We start from the raw sequence: 18,170 nt of genomic DNA, 5'->3' as shown, positions 1-18,170 counted from the left end.
TACTATTTTGCCCTACTGTATGCTGAGCACTTATTGGCTGCTTTTTTTCATTATGCGGTCAAACTCATCCCGTACCATCTCAATTGGGTGTCAGTGCTTCATGGAGGGAACAACACATGCGGAGCTCATCCGTTCACCTACTCTGCGTCACACAAAGACACGGCAGATGGAAATCAGCAATTCAACCATGAAGGTCTGTTTCACGCAGTCTCCTAGGAACACTTGATGTTGAGATGTGTCTGTTACTTGAACTCAGTGAAGCATTTATTTGGTCTGCAATTTCTGAGGCTGGTATCTCTAATAAACTTATCCTCTGCAGCAGAGGTAATTCTGGGTCTTCCTTTCCTGTGTTGGTCCTCATGATAGCCAGTTTCATCATAGCGCTTGATGGTTTTTGCGACTGCACTTGAAGAAACAAGTTCTTGAAATGTCCCGTATTGACTGACCTTCATGTCTTCAAGTAATGATGGACTGTTGTTTCTCTTTGCTTATTTGAACTGTTCTTGCCATAATATGGACTTAGTTATTTTACCAAATAGGGCTATCTTCTGTATACCACCTCTAGCTTGTCAGAACACAACCGATTGGCTCAAACGGAAGAAATGACAGGGATCTACTTTTATCAAGGCACAGTTGTTAATTGAAATGCTTTCCAGGTGACAACATGAAGCTGGTTGAGAGAATGCCAAGAGTGTGCAAAGCTGTCATCAAGACAAAGGGTGGCTACTTTGAAGAATCTCAAATATGAAATATATTTTTTATTTGTTTCACACTTTTTTGGTTACTACATGACTCCATATGTGCTATTTCATAGTTTTGATGTCTTCACTATTATTCTACAATGTAGAAAATAGTACAAATAAAGACAAACCCTTGAATGAGTAGGTGTGACCAAACTTTTGACTGGTACTCTATGTACTGTACTACCTCAATTACCTCGTACCCCTGCACATTGACTCGGTACTGGTACCCCGTGTATATAGCCAAGTTATCGTTCCTCATTATGCATTTTTTCCTCATGTTATTATTTTTCTATATTTTTCTCTCTGCATTGTTGGAAAGGACCAGTAAGTGAGCATTTCACTGTTAGTTTACGAAGCATGTGACAAATAAATTGTGATTTGATGTTAGAAAAGAAAGTGTGTATGTCCCGTATGGCACCCTATTCCCTATGGAGTGCACTACTTTAGACCAGGACCTTTTCTGGTAAAAAAAAAAGAAAGTAGTGCCTTATATTGTGAATAGGGTGCTATTTGGGGCACACAGTAAGATGAATTATTTAGTATGCCATTGCAGGAAAGGACTAGCCAGGTACTAGACCTTTATGTGCTTCAGACACCTTCTCTGACAATGGGGTTGATATGACGGCGATAGTCAGAAGAGTTGGCTGAAGCATACACACTTAGAGACCAGACCTGGAATTAATGGAGTGCCTAATTTAGGGGAAAGTAATCAAAACAATTATTCCCTCCAAACATTGGAACTAGAAGCGATCTGCAGTATCAGCTACAGTATGTGGTTTCTGCATTCACATTAACAGTATGCTCTTTGTTCATAACAGTACAGTAGAACTACTTTACATCTTTTAAGAAAGATTTTATACCTGTCCCGGTCAGGTTACCCCGCTGCGTTCGTGACATTTATACATATTCAATACAAATATCAACATGTTCATCTGAGAGCATGACGTTTCAGTGGCTCACCTGTAGAATGTCGTTTGGGGCAGTCCATACATCCAAGGCTGCAACTCCAGGTTGGGGTACTCCGCAAAAGGCGGGACGATGACGGAGAAGATGAGAGACAGGCAGACGAAGACAGCAGGCAGAATCACCTGTGTGACATAGATATGATATCAGAACCAGTTGCAAAATGACGCTTTCTTTCCGCATGGCCTATTTTAGGTATCCGATCCTGTCAATACACTGTTGTGACACTGTCTCAACACGAGGCTGACACAATGCTTGCCATATGAGTTCATGACAATAACGGACTGTCCACATAGCTCTGTAATGATACTAACAAAAGTTGTATATTTTCCATGTTAGTGTCAGTGACAGTGTCATGGCTGGTCTGTCATTCATGTCCTCATGTGACAGGCACTACATGCAAGTCTTGCATACAGTGTACCGTTATAGTACAGTATGCTCTGTTATTAAGTTAATCTCATCTAATAGGGGGATATCTAAAATAATAGTGTGTGTTACGGCACCACTTTCACCAGCCAACCAAATGAACAGAGCATATTCCCCATAGAACTAGAAGAGGGATGTTTCATGTGTATGACCGAGGCTGCATCAGTGTTATTACACAATCCAATTAGTAAATGATTCTAGTGACAATTTGTCTTTGCACTTGTCATGTGCTTTCACTCAGATTGGAAATTTGTACTGCACTGCACTGAATAAGCATCATTCAAATTAAGTACAGTGCATTCAGAAAGTTTTCAGACCCCTCGACTTTTTCCACATTTTCTTACGTTACATTGTTTGTTTAAAAAAAAAAGCTACACGTAACAAAATGTGAAAAAAGGGGTCTGAATACTTTACGAATGCACTGTATCATTGCCACAAATCTATTAACCGTGCTTGCATGTGTGTGGGTGTGTGTGCGCGTGTGGCGTGTGCGTCCGTGCCAGTGCCTGTGTGTGCCGGCTTGTGTAGTTGTGGAAGAGATGGGTGGGGAGAGTAATTCAACATTTCTACCGCTACAGTAGTTACATCATCCTACCCCCATCATTAGCCCCAACCCCCACCCGATCTCTGTTACACTCCACAATGATAGGGATGCAAGTAATAAGACATGAGACCAAAACCTTTTATTATGCTCACCGTGAACTTGTTATGGCTGCCATGCATGTGTAAGGAGTTTTATTAAACACTTTCAAACATCATCAATCGTCACCCACTTCGCTTTATTCTCTTTTCCACCACCGAAGCTCACTGCCACAATTTCCTCCCTTTCTCTCCCTCGTGGAAATGTTCCCTTTTCATTTCCGTTCTCGGGGCTGACTAAAAGTCAAAGACAGAATGCACAATATCTCTTTAATCACTTGTACCGCTAGGTACTCCACTGAAGAGAGATGTTTGCTCAACTTGATTAATTGCATGCTGCAATTGCCGGAACCCATTCAAACAGTACAATACATTGGAAAAATGCTATGTAAATGAGTTCTATGTAAATGCAGGCACCGGAAAAGTAATAGTCCGCGTTTACTGAAAAGCGGCTTAATGAGACAATACGTAAGATGGAGGACAACAGAACACACACTCTGACTGTAATTGTGTGTGGCAGCTTGTAGTAGTTCTTCTGCAAACACCCCGCAAACAATGGAGAAAAGTCATTACATTCACAATGTCAATGCACTCTATAGACTGAGTTTAGCAGCACACACTGAAGTTTGGTGAAACAACGAGTCTGATCTTTCTAAATGGGTACAATACAAACACCAAAACACAAATATTGTGTTTTGTGATTCACTGTAGAATGGAATTTCATTTGAGGGCAGACTGGCTTGTTGGCATAATACATTTGTTTTTGTGAATCAACTAGTGCAAAGCTGTCATCAAGGCAAAGGATGGCTACTTTGAAGAATATCAAATATCAAATATATTTAGATTTTCTTAACACATTTTTGGTAACTACATGATTCCATATGTGTTATTTCATAGTTTTGATGTTTAAACGATCATCATACAATGTAGAAAATAGTAAAAATATAGAAATGAATGAGTAGGTGTCCAAACTTTTGACTGGTACTGTACAGTATATGATATTCCTATGGTGTTCTATTTAATTCTATTCCATCAACAGGAATTTTGATAATCATCATAATCATGACACCTTGGTCTCAATCCAGACCAGTGTGGAATCAATGTAAGTAATATGTATTGCACTCTCCATATTATGTATCTGACCTGGGTTGTCAAGGTGATGCTACAGTATATACTGTACGATGTTGGCCATTAAAGGCTAATTGACAGGAAATAACAATGACTCGCGATAATAAATTAGACTAATTCACAAGTGCTAATAACAGAGACTCACTGCAATACACAGACTAATTTGATGACTAATAAGAAGAAATAGATGGAACATTTCAGAACACCACAGAAAGCTACTTCAGGGGCCAAGTTTAAGGGTGTAACTTTGTTGCCATTGGTTACATATCTGAGAAGTCAACGAGCAGCTCAGACCATCAATTAACTTTAATTATCCGAGTAAACCACAGGATAATAGCGAAACGGTAGAACAAAGGGACTGGAAGGTCAATGTCGTAGGAGTCTACAAAAACAAGACTGTCCTTTCATTTCCCTGTGAGTATGACGCCGCGACATTGACATGACATCATTCACATTTCAATGAAACTGTCCAAGTGATATGAGCTAAAGATGACAACATATGCTGAGTCATGGGTCTGGTTTCCCGCATCTCAATGTTTCTTGTTTTTTTTAAGACGATTGTTCCTCAAGTGCAATGTTAATACCAATTGTCTGGCATAACACACAAAAGTGTCACTAGATATCACTTCACTTTGCCGCAAAGTATCGGCTTTGTTCAAATTACACATTCACTCTTGGGTTGCACTGCAACAACATAGTTGAATTCTTATGAGGGGCTTGATTCACGACCCCTTGAAGCACGATACTTCCTGCCACAAGTAGCTTTCCCAAAAGGCATCGCATTCAATCCCATGTACGCACGCCGAGCTTCGATTCAGTCGACTTCGCTCACACAACACAACCGATGAGCTCGCCTCCCCACCACCTCCACGAGCTTCCATCCCCTGACTTTCGTCCCCATAAATCACTTCCCTTTGAGTCTCACACCATCATCTCTTTAGAATTCCCCACCGGCTCTGCTTGAAGAGATGCTCTTCACAATCAGCTGACAATGGGAGGTGTTTACATGATGGTCAGGCCCTTTTGTCAGTCCTGCAAGTGACATGAATGGGGGAGAAGAGAGGAGAAAGGAGGGAGGAGAGTAGCCCTGAAACAGTCTGCATCCCAATATTTCGTAGGGAACAACTTTTTCCACGAGAGCTCAAAATGAAACATATGGCACTATATCGGGAATAGGGTGCATTTTGGGAATCACTAACACTCCACACACACACTTCCACACACCTCCCCTCGCTAACGCAACAGAGCGACGTCCGGGATTGACAGTGACTAATGGTGGGATCAGTATTACAGAGTTACAGGAGGAAGTGTGTTCTAGAACGCGGCAGGTGGTAGGTTTACACACGGGCAAGTGGAAGGAGCGGCGTGGTGCACTTTATGATTACGATGCCTTTGGAGTGTAATTAATTCAATGTCGTGGTATCATTCATCGCTGATGGGGTTACACCACTTCTATACACGTGTTGTGAATAAAGATTTTCATCTTTGTGATTAATAAGGGAGCAGAGCTCAAAATAAATGAGTAAAAGAACAACACATTCTCAGGTTGTAAGTCAACAATTGTGTATCATCTCTGATGAAAGAGAAATTGAAGGTGTCATGTAAATAGATAACCGTGTATTGGTTCTGACTGGAAATTAAAATGACCCACAAAACGATAGAGACACACACTTAATAGGCTAATAGCAACCTGTCAGCGAGCTAATTGTTATGATAATCTTATCTGATACATAACTCATTAAACCACATCATTAGCATACTCGCAAATTAGGAAAAAAAACTCAAAACAAATCAGACAGTTCTCTGACTTTCAGGATCCTATGAATTTAAAGTGGAAACCGTTGTGGTGGGGAGACAAAGTTCACAGGGCTGGTGTGTGTGTGTGTGTGTGTGTGTGTGTGTGTGTGTGTGTGTGTGTGTGTGTGTGTGTGTGTGTGTGTGTGTGTGTGTGTGTGTGTGTGTGTGTGTGTGTGTGTGTGTGTGTGTGTGTGTGTGTGTGTGTGTGTGTGTGTGTGTGTGTGTGCGCGCGCGCGTGTTTACATTACAGAGCATCTCTCAAAGTTGTGACGACCTCCGTCTCCTTGGCAACAGCTAGAGACTGACAAAATTCTTCAGATGAGATTAAATCTCCACTACCCTTAAGAAACTGATCATGCATTCTAGGTGTGTTGCATACATATATATATATATATATATTGGTACTGAGCATTCAAATGTGTGTTTTCCCCTAAAACAAGTTCTCTCATTAGCTCATTTCATTTCTCCTCCACAGATTCATTGGTTGGAAGTATTATCACATCCATTTATAAAACTACTTCCCTCCCACAGTGTAACCAATTTTAAAAATAAATTATTTTTTCATGACAGTACAACACAAAATTGTATAATTAAGCAACAAGGTATGGGGGGGAGGGGGGGGGGGTTATGGCCAATATACCACAGCCAAGGACTGTTCTTAGGCACAATGCATTGTGGAGCGCCTGGACACAGCCCTTAGCCGTGGTATATTGGCCATATAATACAATACCCAGAGATGCCTTATTGCTGTTATTAACTGGTTACCAAAGTAAAAACAGCAGTAAAAATACATGTTTTGTCATACCCGCTACCACGGCTGTCAGCCAATCAGCATTCAGGGCTCGAACCACCCAGTTTAAAACAGGGCATAGAGAACTATGGGGGTTATGTGTGGTCATTACCTGAGCAATGAGGCCTTTGCGGCTCCTGCGTGCGTGGTGAAAGCGTTTGATGAAGAGGGCCAGGAACTGTCTCCGGATCAGTTCCCATCCCGTGATCACACTGGAGCCCTTCCCATTCACATTGGCCACTCTCTCCACATCTAAAATGGAAGGCATACAAAATGTCTGCATTACTACAGTGCACTTTCTGTAGAATAGGATTTTATGAAGTGAATTGATAACAATCTGATAGGCTCTTGGGTTTGTAGGAAGTGAATACAAATTATTTAGCTTCTCCAATGGCGTAAAAAGGAACAAAAAACACAGTTATCAGTCTCCACTCAAAAGAGTAAAACAATCCCCACAAAAAAAAGCAACCTCTTATCAGTCTCAAAAGTCCAACCAAAATATTTTTGACACAAAGCATATTCAAATGGTAAACCGGCATGTGATATTGAATTTGTTTCATAAATGGTCTTGCTCAGGGAGAAATTGCAAGACGGGAGACATGTTCCGATACTATTGTATTGTGGAAAATGAAAACCTCCTGTGAGGAATATTAATTCATGTAATATTAATTTGGCTTTCCAAAATGGCCGCTAGTGTGGAAAAGCCACCTGTATGACAAATCAGCTGTCTTGGCAACCAAGGAGAGAAAGGAGCACGAATTGTCACAATGACTGACCTTTTGCATCTTCTCCAGAGTTAATTGTCAGAGAGCAGCAAATAATGAGGCTTTTTTTTTACATGAATGTGTGAGCTGCTGCAAGACGACAAGGCATTGACCCGGTATACATACCCTCCACTCTGCTAGTGAACTTCACTTTCATCTCGTCTTCAGCTGGATAGTAACAATAGACAGGGAGGACATAAAGAAAATGGATCATGGCCATACATTACACTTAAACATCCCTTCTCTAGTTCAGAATAGGCTTATTTACTTTTTCGTTTTTGACGATAACACTCAAAAGTTAACGGCATACCACTTTTCCCAGGCATTTCGTCTGAAGTGTCCCCGACTTTGGTGAGGCTTTGCCGTTGCCTCTTGGATTCCCTTGAACTTCTTGCCTTGTCTCTTACCAAAGCTGCGTTGATAGCTGAAAGAATATACTTAAGATGAGTTGTTTTGGCATAATCCGTTTACAGTTACGAATACCATACAGAAAGTACAGCAACCTGTATTGTGAACTATACGTTGCATTATTACTAGCTGTGGGCACTAATATGAATAATTTGATATGATATTGATATCGATATGATCAAGGTATATCGTCATATCCGTTTATTTGTCTTGGGACTTCACGGTGGATGGGCTTCCCATTGCATTCAAATTAGTTGGGTAGGTTTAGGCTCCCAGAAGATTCACACCTGGCCCAATGGGGAGCGATCAGCAAGCAGCTGTCTGGACTCTCGAGAGAAAAAGTGAACATTCACACAGTTGCAATGCTTTTTTAATAAAACCAATACAAACTGATATCGTATCGATATTCCATATCAGTGCCCATCACTACACACTACTGTACGTAAAAACAGAAAACCCTAAAAGACTAGGGTTTTTAAGTAATTGGCAGATTTGAGATAAAATGCAAAGGTTGGCTGTAGGTTGAAAAGTAAAGTCCTTTGGTAATTGATCCAACAAGGAAAATGCTGTTGAGTTATACTAAATGAGTGCATAATCAATCAACACTAGTTCAATCAATGTAGTACAGAGACTCATTGAAAATCAAAGCAATACAGAAGACTCAATGATGTGTGTGGTTGTGTCGATACTTCATATCATCAGTCCACGATTAAACTATTTTACTAAATTGTTACATTTTAACCCCCCAAATTACAGTCAACCGCCATTTTACCTGGTATTTCCGCATCAACACCTGTGTCCTCTGCCACTTTGAGGAAAATCTGTGAGATGGAACACGGCATAATTACCATGATATGAAATGGCTTTTTTTTCTCATAATTTTTCATCATTGAAGTGACCTCTATGTGCGTCTTAAACAAATGATGGACAACACTCCTGTAATTACAAAAACAAGGACTATCTTCATTACACTGATAAATAGTCCTCCTTCCCTGCTCCTGTATTAAACACACACACACACACACAATATTGAAAATACCACAGACTGACATCTCGTTTCCCTTCCTTAAGTAAATATGTGCAGTAGGTACCACCTGAATAACCTTGTGTCTGTTGAGAAGGAATTATTCACACTGCCTGCCAAGCCTCTTCATCTGACAAAACTATCTGAGACATATTAGTTGTGTTTAACAACACTCACTTGGTGGTATGTACCTGCCTACATAATCCAACACTACCCTTGGCATAGTAAGCATTTGGTTAGTTCAGGAGAGCGCAGTGTATGTGTGTGTCTCGTCCGCCTCATACCTCCTCTAGTGTGGTATCTGAGATGCCGTAGTTGGTGACACCAATGTCGGCCATCTTGAGGTCCAGCTCTTTGAAGAGGAGTGCAAAGGTGCCATCCTTGGCCCCGCCATAGGGAAGGATGTAGGTGATCTCCTGGCCGATGCTCTCGAGGAACACCGCCTCGGGAACATGCCGACACACCACCTTACTGACATCTATGAGCGCAACATGGTGAAGAGAAACAGGAAGGATGACATGGATGTATTGAAAAGAACTTACAGTATAATTGATGTCCTTTATAATGACAAATGACAATAATAAAAAATTAAACCGTACAAGTCAATACACCTCATTTAAAATCATTGAGGCCAACACAAAAACATTCTACAACTCTTTTACTTTTTCAAAAGTGAGGTGAATCGGTGTCTCCTCAAGGGTCATATTCACAGTTGAGATACAGTTGGTTTGTGAGTTTTGCAAAAACCAGCACCATGACAAGTATGGAAGATATTCGAGAAACGCAAGTGGATTTGAAATTCTACATTCCAAAGAGAAACTGGAATTGCCATATCTTGTTAGTTCCTCATCATTATGATATCTAAAGAGCAAATCTCAAAATCAAACGTATTGCCCTTTATAGGGAATAGGGTGCCATTTGGTATGCACAGCCCAAGAAAACACCACCTACTCCATTGATCACGTAGATAATTACAGCTGCACAACCAAACGAGGCTTTGGCTTTATGATGTCGGAAAGTGGATCGGCTTCACATGCTTTACACTTTTGCCTTAACAACCTCTTAAACGTAAGGGACCCTATTTGATTTGTTTTATTTGGTGTGACTTACTACCATATATGGGCATACAGTTTTATACAGGCAGGTGGAGCCGATGACCTCATTTCAAGATGGCTGCTACCGACATTCTGGTTAGCATTGTGAAGCAGAAACGAAATAAACATTGAGTACGTTGATACACACCGAAAGCCGGGACTTCACAGATCATTAGGATATCTAATTTGTCTGCCTGTGACCTACCGTTATTGATCACCAGCCCCGAGAGTCAACATTTTTATTTTACACAATGTTTTCAAACAGCAAACATCTTACAATGTAAGCTTTGATTTGAGATATAGCTACATAGGGGGTTCTAAATTAATCCTTAGGTTGGAAGGAACAATGTTTTTTGCCAATGTTATCTGATGATGTATGACCTAATGGCAACGAATGTCGAATGTCCACCGAGTGACTAACTGAGCACGCTACATTACATTTCATTGTAAACAGATTTCATCACTTTAATTCCATCGCTTTAGCATAAAAGATGGCTGATGTATACCGACATAGAAGCTTTGAATAAAATACTGGAGTCGGACTAGGATCAGGGGAACAATATGGACAACAAGGATTTCGACTCAGCAGACGAAGATTGCTTTCTGGAAGGATCCACTTTTAGATCTGTAAGTAAATTATTTTCATGACTTTAAATAGCTAATTTACAATTATGTATTTCATTTTTTATGAGTTGTCTGCTTTTTATGACTTGGATTTAGTTTACATAGGCCTTTGTAACTAATTTCAATGTCAATGTTAGAATTATAAGTAGTCATTGTCTATGTTTCATATTAGTTCACTGTTTGCTGTTCTAAGTTTCATCCTTGTAACTTTGAAGAGGCCACTAAACTCTCATGGCCATTGTTAATTTGTGGTTCTCACCTCTGCCTTTGTCTCCAAGGTATTACTGCTTTCATTGTGTGTGTCCTTCACACATTTTGTGTGAATCACTGTAAAGATAGTGTATGATTGGTGTTTTTTCTTTACAGCAATGCTATTTTGTAAATTTAGTCAACTGTCATTCAATCTATCCCTTTTTTTATTCACCACAGAGTGGAGGATGCAGAGGATTTGGATGATGACGTTTGTGAGTCACCCTTCCCCAGCAAGCGACCCTGCCGGTCAAGTTCTTCACCCCCCTCGCTGCTATGACAATCACCCTGTCTGATGGTTCTACATCCACCACTCAACAAAGACCCCAGTCCTCTTCAACCACCCCCACTGCAGGCCCTGGCACCACTCCCCTCTCTGCAAGTTCATCTGGAGGTGTGGGGCAGCGAGGAGATTTAGGCCTCAACAGAGAAGAGGGAGAGGCAGTGGAAGCAGCAAAACAGAGGGAGATGAAACTGAGGACCGGTGGCTTACGGTCCTTGAAAATGATCAGGAGCACAGAGCAGTTGTAGTTTCAACCCAAACTACCCGAATGCCCACAGTTGGTTAGTGATGAAACATACATCCCTTTACAGCTGTTTCAGCTGTACTTTACCACCTCTGCACTGGGAACACTAGTTAGTAATACCAACAAGTATGGGGACAAGAAGCTGCAGGTGTCACACCCTGACCATAGAGAGCTGTTTATTCTCTGTTGGTTGGGGCGTGATAGTGACTAGGGTGGGTCATCTAGGTGATTAATGGTTTATGTAGGCCTGGTGTGGTTCCCAATCAGAGACAGCTGTTTATTGTTGTCTCTGATTGGGGGATCATATTTAGACAGCCATTGTGCTCATTGTGCTTTGTGGGATCTTGTCTACAAATAGTTGCCTGTGTGCACACCAGTAGCTTCACGTTTTGTTTGTGCTTGTTTGTTTTGTTTTGTGAGTTTCTATGAATTAAAATATGTGGAACTCTACGCCCGCTGCACCTTGGTCTGCTCGTTTCGACGATCGTGACAGCAGGGGGGAAGAAAGCTGTCCTGGAAACCTGTCACCATGGGTAAGTCCCCACTCTATCGGTTCTAGCTCCCCACCTCCATCAGTGAAAACCGATTCTTGGCCATCAAACGTACTCTTCACATGAGTGACACACAAAAGTATCAGGAGAATGGTCAGAATAAGGGGACTGCAGGGTCTGATCACCTTGCAAGAGTCAAGCCCCTTCATCATGACATGGTGCATGCAGAACTTACTTCCAGCCTGCTCAAAATCTATATATAGATGAGCGCATGGTTTCCTCAAAGACTAGAATTGGCTTGAAGCAATATATGAAAACTAAGCTGACCAAATGGGGCTACAAGCTCTTTGTGCTAGCGGATTCAGCCTCTGCCTACACATGGAACTTCTTAATCAATGAAGACAAGACGATCATACCCATCGGGTAGGGCCTTTAGTTATGACTCTGTCATGCAGCTGATGGACTTCCCCTTACTTGGCAGTGGGTATGAGCTCTTTGTGTAAACATTTTTTACTAGTCCCATGCTTTTCATAGGCGTCTTGAAAAAGAAAATAGGGGCTGGTGTCACCATTTGTCCGAACAGAATTGGTTTCCCCAAGACCAAGGTAAACAACATGACAAAGACATCGGAGAGGGGGACCATACGTTGGATCAGGACTGACAAGCTGCTTTTTGTGAAATGTAAGGACACCAGGGAAATAACCATTCTCACCACACAGCATAAGACATTTAATAACGTCTCAAGGAGGGTGAAAAATGCCAATGGGGCATGAGTGAGGAAGAACGTCCCCATTCCTGTGAAGGACTACAGTGCCAGCATAGGGGGTGTCGACATATCTGATGCTCTACTACCAGGTCCTCTACAAGACCAGGAAGTGGTATAAAGCTTTGTTTATCACTTTGTGGACATTGCTACAGTAAAGGATTTAATTCTCCACAAGTAGATGGCCAAAGCAAACGGTCAAACCCCTCTCTCACAGTTGGCCTTCCGAAAGCTGTTGTTGTGTTGGAAATGTCTGAATTGGTGGTCCAAAGCAACCTCACACCCATCACAAGACCCCCCACTCAAGGTGAGCGCCACTATCCAACATCCAACACACATGCCAAAAGACAAAAGGAAGAACTGCACACATTGCACAACACAGGGGGAGAAAAAGTGTGAAATGGCAGATCTTCGGGCCGAAATGCCAGTTCACTTTTTGTTTCCTGGCAGAGAGAGACTGCTTCAAAGACTATCTGTCCTTTGGTCTGATGAGAGGACTACCAACTGACAGAGGAGAAGGTGTGAATCAACTGTTCAGAGGAGAAGGTGTGAATCCTCCAAAATTTGAGATTTTTGGTTCCTACCAGCGTGTCTTTGTGAGCCAGAGTAGGTGAACGGATGATCTCCGCATGTGTGGTTCCCACTGTGAAGCATGGAGGAGGAGGTGTGATGGTGTGGAGATGCTTTGCTGGTGACACTGTCAGTGATTTTTTTTTGAATTCAAGGCACACTTAACCAGCATGGCTACCACAGCATTCTGCTGCGATACTCCATCTCTTTTTCGCTTAGTGGGAATGTTTTTTTTAACAGAACAATGACCGAAAACACACCTCCAGACTGTGTAAGGGCTATTTGACCAAGAAGAAGAGGGATGGAGTGCTGCATCAGATGACCTGGCCTCCACAATCATCCAACCTCAACCCAAATGAGATGGTTTGGGATGAGTTGGACTGCAGAGTGAAGGAAAAGCAGCCAACAAGCGCTTAACATATGTGGGAACACATTCAAGACTGTTGGAAAAGCATTCCAGGGGAAGCTGGTTGAGAGAATTCCAAGAGTGCCAGCATGTGTGACCCATTTAAGGAAACAAGGTGTATGTCGTGGATCACTGCTTTACAGTAGAGCCACTTGAACATAAACTTTTTTCTTTATCAAAATGCACTTTTTTGGCAGAAATGCCATCTCGCACATGTAAACGTTAATGTGCCTTAATAACAAACTTGTATGCCTTCTGTAAATAGGAATACAATTGATTATGAGCCTAGTTGGTTTAGCCACAGAAAAAGACAGCAACCTTCCCGCTAGCCATGATTGGCTGACATAATGAGTGGGCTGAACATGTCGAGAGTTGAGTTTAGATTGGTTTGCCATGTACCACGCTTCCTGTCTAACGCGGCATTAAAAACATTTATTACGTAGTAAAACTGCATATGTGTTGCTCTCCACTTTCTGGAGGACCGAGTTTTGGAATTCATAGCTAAAGAGTTGGAGAAAACACCTGTCTCTGGATTACATCTTCAAACTAAGGGCAACCATGGCATCTGTGACAGGACACATCCATCTATAATGTGTATGGGTAAGATAGTCTAGCTAGCTACATTTTCAGATATTATACATTTCTAATTTTGACAGAAAGTTCTTTCATTTCAAGTTAAAGTGTACAGTTAGCAAGTTAACGCTAGCTGGCTGCCTTCCTAGCGAACATTACGTGTATGATCTTATTATTCGTATCTCACAGCCATTTGCTTGGCTAGTTATAGACTAATGTTAGCTAGCTAACATTGAATCTGGTTGGTTAGCTACCTGCAGATTCATGCAGGGTAGTGACATCAGGAGTTGGAATTATGGTTCATTGTTTAGCTAGCTAGCTAGCTACATGTCTTACCAAAAGTCTCCACTATGCAAGTATCTATTTCAATAGAATGTCACTGTAACAACGGTTGATAGACGTAACATTAGCTGGTAAATTCACTGTGGCTATCTACTCCCATTTCAGACCACAGGTAAGATAGCCTAGCAGGCAAAATTTTCAGATATTACACATTTCTAATTTTGACAAAGTCTATTCATTTCAAGTTAAAGTGTACTGTTAGCTTGCTAACTAACGTTAGCTGGCTGGCTTGCTAGCTAACATTACATGTATGTCCTTATTATTCGTATCTCAGAGCCATATGCTTGGCTATTTACAGTGCCTTGCGAAAGTATTCGGCCCCCTTGAACTTTGCGACCTTTTGCCACATTTCAGGCTTCAAACATAAAGATATAAAACTGTATTTTTTTGTGAAGAATCAACAACAAGTGGGACACAATCATGAAGTGGAACGACATTTATTGGATATTTCAAACTTTTTTAACAATTCAAAAACTGAAAAATTGGGGGTGCAAAATTATTCGTGGCAAAAGGTCGCAAAGTTCAAGGGGGCCGAATACTTTCGCAAGGCACTGTATATTCTAATGTAAGCTAGCTAACATTGAACCTGGTTGGTTAGCTACCTGCAGATTCATGCAGGGTAGTAACGTCATGAGTTGGGATTGTGGTTCATTGTTATTAAGCTAGTTAACTTCACTAGGGTAGGGGGCACTATTTTCACTTCCGGATGAAAAGCGTGCCCAAAGTAAACTGCCTGCTACTAAGGCCTAGAAGCTAGGATATGCATGAAGTTGGTAGATTTGGATAGAAAACACTCTAAAATAATGTCTGTGATTATAACAGAACTGATTTGGCTGGCAAAAACCTGATAAAAATCCATCCAGGAAGTGGGATTTTTTTAAATGTTTGTAGTTTTCTATTGAATGCCATTACAGTATCCATAGACGTAGGACTCAAATCGCACTTCCTCTGGCTTCCACCAGATGTAAACAGTCTTTAGAAATGTTTCAGACTTGCATTCTGAAAAATGAGTGAGTAAGACCTCTGAATGAGTGGACACCGCAGTGGCCCAGAGATTTTTCCATACGCCTTTCTTGTTTACTTTTTATATTGACAACGTTATTGTCCGGTTCAAATATTATGACTAAAAACAACCTGAGGATTGATTATATATATCGTTTGACATGTTTCTACGAACTTTACAGATACTATTTGGATACGTCTGCATGTTGTGACTGCATTTGAGCCTGAGGATTACTGAACAAAACGTGCAAACAAAACAGAGGTTTTTGGATATAAACATGGACTTTATCGAACAAAATGAACATTTATTGAGTAAATGGGAGTCTTGTGAGTGCAAGATCATCAAAGGTAAGTGATTCATTTTATCACTATTTCTGACTTGTGTAACTCTTCTACTTGGCTGGTTACTGTTTGTAAGGATTTGTCTACTGGACGCTGTTCTCAGATAATCGCACGGTATGCTTTCGCCATAAAGCCTTTTTGAAATCTGACACAGTGGTTGGATTAACAAGAAGTTCATCTTTAAGCCCATGTATAACACTTGTATGTTTTATTAATTTTTATAATGAGTATTTCTGTTTTTGAATTTGGCACTCTGCAATATCACTGGATGTTGGCCAGGTGGGACGCTAGTAAGGTTAACAAAAGACTCCACTATGCAAGCAACTATTCAGGTGCGTTCGCATATTCAGTCTGGCCATATACTCCTAATTCAGAGCACGCTCGTCTGTGTGTGCCATAGCGCAGAATAACTGATGAATTTAGGAATGCTCAACACCTGTTGAATATGGCCGGTGTCAGTAAATGTTGGCAAAAAAAGCGTAATTAAATTGTTGTCAGCAGCACAGTTAGTCCTCAACGCTCTGGATAACATGAAAACAACGTAACCAGCTCTGCTAGGGTGAGTAAAATGGTCAGAGTTTGGGTAGGTGCTAAAGCTGAAGAGGGTGTGAACGATGCTGAATGGGTGTAGACAAAGGAGAGCTCTCCAGTAGGTACCAAAAGATTCAGAAGCCATTTTCTCAAAAGTGAGGTTACAAGTGAATCAACTTTCAGAATTACTTTCTCATTGTTCCTCAAATGCATTGTATGATAAACTGCTTTGTAGCTTGTGTCTCTGCTTTTATTCAATGTAAAAAAACACAATTTCAACATTTGCTACATAAGGTGGTTGGTCAGATTGTGGGAACTCCTTCAATTCTGTTGGAAAGACATTCGTCATGAAGCTGATTGAGAGAATGCCAAGAGTGTGCAAAGCTGTCATCAAGGCAAAAAGTGGCTACTTTGAAGAATCTAAAATATACTTTGATTAGTGTAACACTTTTGTGGTTACTACTGTACATGATTTCATATAGGTAGAAAATAGTAAAAGTAAAGAAAAGGCATGGAAAGAGTACTGTAAATGTGTCAACTTTTGACTGGTACATCTGTGTGGTTTTTAAGTAGAACATTGGCATTCCCAGACAGTTATACAGAGAGGACATGATTGAATTGAATATATCCTTGGGTCCCTCTGTCATATTTGTTGTTTATTTTTTAGATGGTTTGGATATTGATCAAAATGAAGCCATAACATTGTATTCAAGCCCCACGCACGCACGCACGCACGCACGCACGCACGCACGCACGCGCACGCACGCACGCACGCACGCACGCACGCACGCACGCACGCACGCACGCACGCACGCACGCACGCACGCACGCACGCACGCACGCACGCACGCACGCACGCACGCACGCACGCACGCACGCGCACGCACGCACACGCACGCACACACACACACACACACACACACACACACACACACACACACACACACACACACACACACACACTCAATCAATCAATCAATCAATCAAAATCCAGACTTTCTTCCTTCATGATAGGTACAATCCAGGCCCCCAATCCCAGTTCCTTGATTCTTGATCGTCACTCCAAGTTTTAAAAAAAGAATATATATTTGGAAGACCAAGGCTGCCTTATTACTGATTGGGACTACGGTCGGCACCTACTCTGGTTGGGACTGACACTGGTCGGGCAATCAGACCCACTAGCCAGTGTCACAGATCTCAGAGAGAGAGAGAGAGAGCGTGGACTAGAATACTTAGAGATGTCACTGTGACACGAAATGGAGTGGACAATCAACTGCTGACATGACATTCTAAAGCCTGTCAGACCTCTCAGGCCACTCTTCCTCTTTCTGTTCTGTTCTAGCTGTATGGTGGTGAGTTCCACCCATACAATGTTAGGTGATTTGAGTACTTGGAAAAACAGGACATGAAATCGTCCTTCAATTGAACTATTTCCCATGACAGTTAAGGTTGAACATACTGTATATGGCACTTGTGAATGAAGCACAAGGGACAAACATGACACAGTTTGGATACATTATTAAGTGGGATCCTGTTGCTGAATACTATTTAGGTGGTGTTAGTCCTACCTGTGGGTTCAGAGTTACTCCAGTTCTGTCGTGCGATCCCTTCAACCAGACTGGTTCTCCTCAATGACTCACCAGTCTCCTATTAGAGAGAAATGAAAAAGGTTGCATCACGGTGGAGGTCTCAGGCTGATTGTTGCCATAATTCTCTTCTCATATCTATCGAATCACCACTGTAGTCGAAGCAGGACTGCTGAGATTGAAAGTCCTACTGAGACTATCCTAATATGGACACTGTGTATATATTTCATGTTATTCGCTCAACCATCGTGTCATGAGTTATTGGTGATGGTGAGAGGTTAGCATGTCTTGTGGGTATGATCTTTGACCCACTAACTTTCTCACTCATCATTATTCACTATTTATTCTTGATTATCCATAATCATGGTAGCATCCACATGAATGTATA

The 18,170-nt window shown here is 41.4% G+C and overlaps 1 protein-coding gene across 1 annotated transcript in view; it reads right to left on the bottom strand.

Annotated features, from left to right (window-relative positions):
- The window catches only part of LOC118369152 (phospholipid-transporting ATPase ABCA1-like), a 240,971-nt gene that overhangs the window by 107,209 nt on the left and 115,592 nt on the right, over nucleotides 1-18,170 (bottom strand). Inside the window, exons 24-30 of the mRNA XM_052497231.1 lie at nucleotides 17,765-17,843; nucleotides 8,967-9,160; nucleotides 8,431-8,479; nucleotides 7,561-7,674; nucleotides 7,377-7,418; nucleotides 6,599-6,738; nucleotides 1,704-1,831 (exon numbers count right to left, since the gene is read on the bottom strand). Of these exons, the coding sequence (XP_052353191.1) occupies nucleotides 1,704-1,831; nucleotides 6,599-6,738; nucleotides 7,377-7,418; nucleotides 7,561-7,674; nucleotides 8,431-8,479; nucleotides 8,967-9,160; nucleotides 17,765-17,843 (746 nt within the window). The remainder of the gene's footprint in view (nucleotides 1-1,703; nucleotides 1,832-6,598; nucleotides 6,739-7,376; nucleotides 7,419-7,560; nucleotides 7,675-8,430; nucleotides 8,480-8,966; nucleotides 9,161-17,764; nucleotides 17,844-18,170) is intronic.

This window comes from Oncorhynchus keta, chromosome 35 (genome assembly GCF_023373465.1).
Source record: "Oncorhynchus keta strain PuntledgeMale-10-30-2019 chromosome 35, Oket_V2, whole genome shotgun sequence".
NCBI classification, from domain to species: Eukaryota; Metazoa; Chordata; class Actinopteri; order Salmoniformes; family Salmonidae; genus Oncorhynchus; species Oncorhynchus keta.
This window is presented reverse-complemented; position numbering and strand designations above follow the sequence as displayed.